Source organism: Phoenix dactylifera, chromosome 3, assembly GCF_009389715.1.
Source record: "Phoenix dactylifera cultivar Barhee BC4 chromosome 3, palm_55x_up_171113_PBpolish2nd_filt_p, whole genome shotgun sequence".
Lineage (NCBI taxonomy): Eukaryota > Viridiplantae > Streptophyta > Magnoliopsida > Arecales > Arecaceae > Phoenix > Phoenix dactylifera.
In genome coordinates this window covers 9,725,955-9,735,392 of record NC_052394.1, presented here as the reverse complement: position 1 = coordinate 9,735,392, position 9,438 = coordinate 9,725,955, and the positions used below count along the sequence as shown (strand labels likewise).

Genomic DNA, 9,438 nt, shown 5'->3' with positions numbered 1-9,438 from the left:
GATTGTTGAATAGTTAGACCAGCTAATGGGGCTTTGATGCACCTCTCGGGCGGGTTCCGAGTTCTATTTGGACGTGGTACTTCCACCATCGTTTTCAAAATAAAAGAAAACAAAATGCTGCCAGCTAGACACATGGGCAAAACGGTCATACTTGAACAAATTGGTATATTGTTATACCTCTTCAGTGCCGCTCTTATTTGGTCTATTGTTATCAGCAAGAGGCACCAGTTAAAAAGATTAGAATACTTTCATTTACATAGCAACGCAGCATCCCTTTTTTGGGAATAAAAATCAGCATTTCGTTTTATTTTATGCCGTACTATGAAAGCTACTTCATGGATTTTGCCAGGAGCGGGACTTTTTATGCCACAGGTTTGAATTTTAGTATGATTGGTACTGGAAATGTGGGGTCGGAGCTGCATTTGAGAGTAATAACATAGATCGGTATTGGATAACTATATTTTTAATTGGGAAATTTTAATATTTATTTGATATTTAAATTGAGAAAGTAGTTTTTATATGAGAAAATGATAATAAAAAATTTTGTGAAGTACTTTCATTTTTTAACTCTTTATACTATTAAAAAATATTATTATAAATTACTTTTAATATACAAATTATTTATTTTAAATAGTATAATATTATGAATAAAAAAGTATAATATTATAGAAATATAATAATATTATATTACTAATGACAAATATGTAGGACTAGCATTATATTAGTAGATTATTTTTTATTATATTACAAGTAATATAATATTTATAGTATAGTATAAATTATATTATAATAATAATGAAATATTTTGATAGTATATTATAATATAAATTATATTAATATATTACTTCAAATAATAATACTATAATATATGATTGTGATATTATTATTTTAGTATAATATTATAATAGTATTGTATTATAATATTGCTAAGTATTGTTAGCTATAACTTATATTTCTATTTTAATCTGCACATAATAATAACAATTTAATTATTTTTTATTTAGGAGGTATATTGGTCAAATAAATAGCTTTTCGATGGACTTCAAAAATATTGCGGGGAGAAGCTCCAAATTAGGAAGACTAAAAAATTGTTTCAAATTTTAACCAAATATTCATATATTATTTGGTAGTACTTAAAGTGCTTTTAGAGGCAACCCCAATCTGGCCTTACGCTTTGTTATAGGATAAGTAGGAGGGATAGGATACAATTTTATTCCACCTTTTCTATCGAATAGAATTCTACCATATGGCAGGAGAAGTCATTTCTCTCAATTACCTTTTTCCGTTACCATTCTTTAAAACATAAAAAAAAAAAACAGAATAATTCTGCCCTCATAATAAAATTCAAATTATAAGGTTGTATGCTATGCAGCAATTCGACATGTTCTGAAGATCTAGCGATGGTGCAAGCTAACAGGGCTATTTTGAAAGGCCTGCAGCTTAATCACAGGTTTGCAGGTAGAGCTGAACCTTTATCTGTAGATCAAACTTAAAATGCTGCAAGTCGACTAGCGGCTAAAATGACCACTGACGAGCCGAGCCGTAGGCCAAATTGCTCACCATCTCTCCCCCTTCCGCACCAAAAGCCACCTACTCTGCAATCCCTCTTCTTTTTATTCTCCTCCCCACGTCCCATATTTACTCCACCCTCCCTCACCTTGCTGCCTCGGGAGACCCCTCCCTTTCTCCTTCTTTGCCCTGTCTCTTCATCGTGCCTTCAAGCCCATTCCTTTCTTTGCAGACCTCCCATACAACCAGCAATATTAAGAGAAATAAAATGATACAAAGGTGTAGGAACAGAGTTAGACCCTGTCCACAAGACCTCTCCCAAATGATGAGCAGCAAAGAAGGCAACCTAGTCAGCTGCCATGTTCGCATCCCGATACACATGAGCAGCCTGAATAGAAATGCAACCGGATATCAATCTCCAGATATCCCTGAATAATGGGTGGTCACCGCCCTACCGCTTAGCCTGCCGGATCCACTCAATCACCATCGAAAAGTCTCCCTCCAGGATAATGTAATCAGCCTCTAAGACGCTCCTCGCATAGGTAATCTCCTTTCATGCTGCCCTGAGCTCAGCTTCAATAGCAGTTATATCGCTGGTGCACTGCTCGCCTGCTGCAATCAATCTGGAACTGTAGTCCCGAATCACAAATCTTGTCCCTTTTCTATCTTCGCTTGCTAAGACGCTACCGTCGAAGTTCACTCCACCACCTTTTGACTTAAGAGTTACACCTCAATGACAACTTGAAGAAATTAATACAAATACAAATTTTCAAAAAAATTAATATAAATTTGAATATGTAAGAAGGTATGCATGCAAGAAATCCTATTGCTAAAATATTATCAAAATATATTTAACAGATTGGAACTATTAAAGTGAATGAATATTTTCCCTCCTGACTTCACAGGAGTTGGACCATGCAAATGGATCGGATGCGCCAGTCCCTAGTATTAGTGGTCGAGGACGTAAATGTAATAATATAATAGGTAAGGGCATCCGTGCACAAGGCCGGCTCAGAGGAAAATATCTAGAGAAGCCATTCGCGAAACTTCTCTCCCAACCCACGGTTTTGCTCCCCGAGAGGTTTTCACGACGATCAACGGCAACGTGGGCCCACCACAACACTCTGATCTGCAATGACGTGGCACCTAAATCGGTGTGCCCACCAGGTGCCTCTTCACGTGACCGACACGGTTCAGCCCCACACGTGTGAACGACCGGGCACTCCAGACCCTTTTAGCGCACTACCTGATTCTGTCCTCCACCCTCGACCTAGACGAACTTGGAGGCTTGAAACTATGCCACGTCGGATAGTCCCAAAATAAAGTCACTTTCTCGAAACAACCGACGTCGCTGGCACGAGGTTTCCATCCACAGCCGTCCGATGGGATGTAGATCGAACGGTCAGAAAGAGAGCGTCGTCTATAAGAAGGGGTTCCCGTCGGGCATCACTGCCCGACCAACCCTTCTATTTTGTGGATTCCGTTTCGATTCGCGTCTCCATTTCTCGCTGGTCTCTCTCTATCTCGCTAGGTTTTGGAGCAAGGGTTCTTCTTTCCGGATCGATCGAGTCGCTGGAAGATGGCCGATGCCAGCCACCAATCCGATGAGATCGTAAGGAATTCTTCCCTGATCTCACAAATTATAGTGTTGCTTGCTTTCTTTTTGGAGAAATTGAGCTTTGGATCTTCTTGGAGGCGGTCAGGGTTAGGGTTTTCATGGTGGGTTTTGTGATGCAGAGCCAGGAGCATGAGGAGCCCAAGTTCAAGTACCTGGATTTCGTGCACGTGGCGGCGATGCAGGCGGTGATGTACTTGGCGAGCCTCTACGACTTCGCCAAGGAGAACTCCGGCCCGCTGAAGCCCGGCGTCCAGACCGTGGAGGGCACCGTCAAGACCGTCATCGGTCCCGTCTACCATAAGTTCCATGACGTCCCCGTCGAGCTCCTCAAGTTCGTCGATCGCAAGGTCAGCAAAATCCCACTCCCTCTTTCCCTCTCCCGGCGTACGTTAGCTATATCAGTTTCTTTTGATCCCTATTATACGTCGCCCGGCAGCTTCCGGTGACCCAAATCCGCCGATCTGCGGCGATCGCCCGCCGCCTCGGATCCGGCCGGCGCCAGTTAGCGGGGGGGGCTTTCCGGAATGTTCCTGTGAGGACATCGGTCTAATATTTGTTCGTGCTGTCACGTGACAGGTGGACGTCTCGGTGCAGGAGCTAGAGCGGCACGTGCCATCGCGGGTGAAGTCGGCGTACACGGCGGCGCAGAAGGCCCCCGCTGTGGCACGTTCCGTAGTCGGCGAGGTCCAGCGGTCCGGGGTGCTGGCGACGGCGGCCGGCATCGCGAGGGCGGCGTGCAAGCGCTACGAGCCGGCGGCCCGGGAGGTGTACAAGAAGTGCGAGCCGGTAGCGGAGGGGTACGCGGTGGCGGCGTGGCTGTCGCTGAACCGGCTTCCGCTGTTCCCCCAGGTGGCGCAGATTGTGGTCCCCACGGCGGCGTACTGGTCGGAGAAGTACAACCGGGCGGTGGGGTGCGCGGCGGAGCGGGGTTACTCGGTGGCGCAGTACATGCCGCTGGTCCCAACTGAGAGGATCGCCAAGGTCTTCCGGAACGAGGCGCCGGCGTCGCCGGCGGAGTGAGGCCAAACGGCGGTGGCTTGGAATGTGGAGTTTGATGACGACGGCTGGCGCGGAAGACGCGTGATGTAAAGAAATTGTGGGGGAAAAATTTTCTTTTCTTTGCTTTTCCTTTTCATTTGCAAGTTTGTTTCTTGTTGTGGTGGTGGATAAGAGTGGGGTCTGTTTGTAGGATGGACGGGGTCTTCGATGTGTTTGGTTGGGGCTACTAATGGTTTAATAATAGTTGCTGGAACTAGCGTTAGGCCACCGAATTTTGGAAAATATTTTAGCTGAATGGGGTGCATGGATTGTTAGATTTAGGTTTCAGATTCAAGTTGTTTGATAGCGGAAGCCGTTTTCCTTCTGTGGAAATTATTACAAAGGTTGAGCATGTGGATGAGACTTCGCTGCGAAAGCTAGATTATGAAGTGTTGGAGAGGGACTTGCTTGAATATTGGCGGAAGATTATGGATGGGATTCTTTGGTTAAAGACCAGTCATCTGGGTGGACGGTCGCTTTGTAGAGAGTGACATCCATTTCGAATGGGATGGCGTAGACGGGCGATCTGTTGATATAATGGTGGGTCTTAATATTAATTGGAGAACAAAGTAGAGCTGGTAAATCAAAATTGGGAGAGAATATTGCAGAAGAGTTTGATCTAGAAAGTTTAAGGCGGAAGACAAAATTCGGATCATCCGGTTTGGGCCGGTAAGCTGAGGGAGATTTTTGGATATCTAGAGTAACATTAATTGACAATGATGGATGGACCGAAGCTAGGCAATGAGGTGTGATTTTGGTTGGATCAGATCTACCGTTTAGTTGGTAGACTAATGGCGCAACGTGCATAAGGATAGGCAAATCAAAAAAGAATGCAATATTCGCGCTTTTATATGTGTTGTTTTGTGGTTGGATTGGATTACTAATTTAAGCTCCATTTGGGGAAGCAAAAAGCTGTTTGTTCTTTGGTAACTATATTTCTAAAGTATTGTGGATAGGGATGGTAATTGAGTCGGATCAGACAGAAATGGGTCGGGTCAGATGTTAAATAGATCAGAAAAGTATTAATCTGAATCTGACCTGTTTAATAAACATGTTAGAAATTACAACTTGAATCCGACCTGTTTATTAAACAGGTAATCCGATCCGATCCGTTTAACCTGTTTAATAAATTGGTCGATTAAATAGGGCAGGTTTGCTGCTCTGATCCGTTTAACCAAATGGAGAGAGAGGGATGGGAAAGTGGCTCTGTGGCTGGGTGGGGTTGCTTCCGGCAAGAGAGAGAGAGAGGTAGGGGGTTCGACGGAGAGAGAGAGAGAGAGAGAAGTCTCCTTGATGTTCAGAAATTGGTGTCCGAAGATCTGATGAGGTTTAGGAGGGGCTGACGGCTCCTCTACCGGACCTCATTGCGGCGGCTCCATCTGTGACCAAGTCACGGGCCAACATTTTGTGACTCACGGCCTCAGCAGAGGGGGGAGGAAGAGCCCTCTCTGCCTTGCCTACCCGCAACAGGGGAAGGAAAAGAACCTTTTAGAGGAGAGAAGGAAGAATCCTAGCGCGGCCGTCGACAACTGTGGCCACGGCGGTGATCAAGCGCGGCGCCGGATCCACAGCCGGAGACCCTAGGTAGGTTCCTTCCCCCCTTTTTCTTCCTCTTCTTCTTTTCTTTTATTTTGTTATCATGGGGTAAAAGGAAACAGGGGTTAGGGTTTACGGTTTACCTCGCTCTGGGAAGAAGCTGCAGCTATTCTTTCCGGTGGCACCAGTTGTGGGTTCTGAAAACCCTAGCCGAGGAGGAAGAAGGAGGGGGGCGTCGACGGGGTGATGTAACCGCGATGATCTCGTCCCAGGTGAGAGTGGGATCGGCCGATCGGGGGGCATGATGTAGTCGCGGTCGTCGACTGGGAGGTAGAAGTAGTCGGCAAGGGGGAGCTAGGGCGGGGGCGGAGGAGAGGAGAGGGGAGACGAGAGAGTAGAGAACTCGGGCGGCGTGTGTTACAAACCCTAGTCCCTAAGAGCCCCAAATGGCCAAATCGTGGTGAGCGGCTGAGCAATTGAAAAAGAAAACCAAATCGGGCCGAGGTAGAGAAATCGGGCCGAGGGGAGTTGGGCCGGCTCTGGGCTTGTGGGTTGTGGCCTTTATCTTCTATCAGCCCAAGAGTTAAACGGGTTAAATGGGTCAGACCGTATCCGACCCAATTAATAAACAGGTTAAACGGGTCAACCTGTTTACGACCCGAACCTGTTTAGGCCAAACCCAAATCTGTTTATGGCGGGTGGAACACGGGTCGGGTTGGCGGGTCGAGTCATAGTTTGCCACCCCTAGTTGTGGCACTTTAACATATGTCGTAAATAAACTGAGAAAATACTTTTGTATACAAAATGGCCATAAAGGACATTACATAGTATCATACAATAGAACATAATAAAATATAATATATATTAATACATAAATATATAATATAGTATAATATTATTGTAATGTAATATAATATTATTATAATATTGTACTATAACATTGTACACTATAGGATAATAATTTAATATTGATAGGGGGAAAAATGGATAGTCCAGCCCACAACTAAAAAATCGCCCGGTTGCAGCCCAGTAAACGTCAACGCCAATTGGTTGAATCTTCACTTCGGCCCAGAGTTAGCTCGACTTCGGAACTTCATCAAAAGCTCCACCAACTTCAAATATTCGCCGACTCCTTCGACCAAGCTCGGGGTATCTTCAGATATTCACCGACTCCCTCGACCAAGCTCGAGGTGCCCCAAACATTCGCCGACCCGCCCCGGCCAAGCTCTTGGCGCCTACCTCAGCAGTACGCCCCGACCTTCGAGCTCGGGGCGCTCCACCGAGCACACTTATGAACTCGGAAAGTCGAGCTACTTTCAACACCCGACCTCGCCAAACGCATGATGTGACCTCTCAACGAGTTAGGCCTAGCCAACGACCGCACCCTTGTGCGGGCCTACATCCACCTACGTGGCCGTACATTACAACACTACAATGCCACGTCTCCATAGCCGGCCTTCAACAGTCAGACGACACCTTGACTACTTCGGCTATGCCCTGTTGTGACTGCCAACACCCTACCGTTCTCAAGAATGGGCCGTACTACATGCCACCAGCCAGTCTAAGCTGCGTGTCATCCGACTCAGAGCCACACCTCCTCATAATGAGGGCTGACAGTGCCTCTGCCACCTGAGCTACTCCACCGAGACTATATATAGCTCGGTCAGGTAACTTCTAAGGGACCTCTCCTTTTGGCCGGACCAAATTGATCGCACTCTAATTTGATCGTCAGAGGGAAACCCCGGTGAGGCTTTGTGCAGGTCTATGGCTGTCGCGTAGGAGGTGGCTCGCATCCTCTCCTTCCAATTAATAGCAGCTCCCTCGACTCCATCGGCGTGGTCACCCTCGGGCCAAATTTGAACCACAACAAATATAATAATAAATTATTTAACTTAACATATCAATGTATTATAATATAATGTAATATAATATTATATTTATAGTATAATACAATAATAAAGATATAAAATATTATAATTATTAGTATAAATTAATTTTTCATAATATAACATAATATTAAATTATTTAACATAATATATTAATGTATTATGATATAATGTAATATAATATTATATATAGTATAATACAATAATAAATATATAAAATATTATAATTATTAGCGTTAATTAATTTTTTATAATATAACATAAAAGGCAAAGTCATTTGGAGTGTGAATGTCACTTGCATGGTGTTGAAAACTACAGTTATTTTTTGTGTGTTCAAATACTATTGATATTTGAAAATTATAGCTGGAAATTCTTAAATTTGGTTCTTCTGGTGCAAGTTATGGCATACTGATGGAATAGTCATCTTTGTTGGAAAGAATGTTCCTTGAAACTTAGAGACAATATGTTTTCAGGTTTCTTGAACCGTTTCTCAAATTATTTTTTTCTTTTTTTCTTTTTCTTTCTTTTCTTTTTTTTTCTTTTCTTTTTCTTCTCTTCTTTCTGAACCTTCCCTTCCTTCTCCTCTTTCTCTTCTCTCGACTCTTTCTCCCTTTCCCCTCTTCTCCTACGAGGCAAGGAGGCGATCGGAGCTCGGGAGGGGCCCGGCCCGAGCGTGGCCGGCCCCTTCCTTTCCTCGGAGGAGACACACGCCGGGAGAAGCTAGCCGAGGCCGGCGGTGTCGCGAGATGCCCGCAGCCGAGCCTACGGCCGCTCCCCTCCTCCCATCCGAGCCCCTTCGCCAGACCACCACTAGCGACGACCCCGAGTTCGACCGCGATCCCCCTGTCCCCTCCTCTGTCTATCCGTCTACCCGGGCGGCGTCCTCTGCCTGCAGATCGATGAGGACCCCTCCGCCCCCCGCTGTCAATTCCAGGTCTCCGACGTTCTCCTCCCCGACCTCGACATCCGCTGCCTCTGGCTCCTCCACCTCTCCTCTTCCGCAACCGGATCCTCCTCCTCCTTCTGCATGTCCGACAGCTTCGAGGCCATCCTCATCCACGGCCCCTTCGAGATCAAGGTCCGCTTGAAGGGATTGGGCGAGCCGGTCCTTTCCCTCGACTCTCATGGCCTCTTTGACTTCGAGCAGCTGAGGGAGCGGCAGGGGGTGGCGGCGGGGAGAGGGAGAGGAGGGATTACTTTGGCATTGAAGAGAGGGAGGGAGGGGGATGGGTGGAAGAGGATTAGGCGAGGGGATGGAGTATTTTGGGAGAAAAAACTTTTAAATAGGAGTATTTTGGTAAAAAATAGCTTTCCGATAAAGCTGAAAACAACTTTTTCGGAAAACTTCAAAATTGAGCTTCTCCCAAGAAGCTGTTTTTAACTTTCTAGAAAAGCTAAAACAGCTTTTCGGAATTTTTACCAAACACCCTTTTTCATCCAAAAGTACTTTTGGAAGTTTAGAAAGTACTTTTTAGTCCTCCAAAAGCTCTCCCAAATGGGGCCTTAGTATTGCAATTAGCGGTTTCTTTAAGTGGCTGGATAGATAAAATCATAAATGCTTTTGTTCATTATCTAAGATTAATATTTTACATGCCCACACCAAAAAAAAGCAATATGCGGTATTGTGCTTTTTTTCCTAACAAGAGTGACGCTTAAGAATTTATGCTTGAGCAAGTGATCGCCCGTGAGTTTGGATTATCTATGATTTGTGTTTTGCCTTGCACAAGGCTGTCCAACCTTGAATACCCATCATGTTATCCATTTTAAAGATGAATGACTGTTGTTTATCTCAAAAATCTAAATAGAATTATGTTTAGTGCCAAACATTGCGTGCCATAGATGAGAGATAGA

At 44.9% G+C, this 9,438-nt stretch overlaps 1 protein-coding gene across 1 annotated transcript; it reads left to right on the top strand.

Moving 5' to 3' along the window:
• Positions 1-2,931: 2,931 nt before the first annotated feature.
• Positions 2,932-4,402, top strand: LOC103704953 (stress-related protein). Its single transcript, XM_008788494.4, has 3 exons — positions 2,932-3,121; positions 3,247-3,474; positions 3,704-4,402. Exons 1-3 carry the CDS (start codon positions 3,089-3,091, stop codon positions 4,145-4,147), a joined length of 705 nt encoding a protein of 234 aa, XP_008786716.1. The 5' UTR covers positions 2,932-3,088; the 3' UTR covers positions 4,148-4,402.
• Positions 4,403-9,438: the final 5,036 nt, after the last annotated feature.

Coding starts and splice junctions, on each gene's coding strand:
- LOC103704953 (XM_008788494.4), top strand. CDS start 3,089: ATGGCCGATGCCAGCCACCAATCCGATGAGATC. Junction 3,122..3,246: donor GCCACCAATCCGATGAGATC/GTAAGGAATTCT, acceptor TTTGTGATGCAG/AGCCAGGAGCATGAGGAGCC. Junction 3,475..3,703: donor TCAAGTTCGTCGATCGCAAG/GTCAGCAAAATC, acceptor GTCACGTGACAG/GTGGACGTCTCGGTGCAGGA.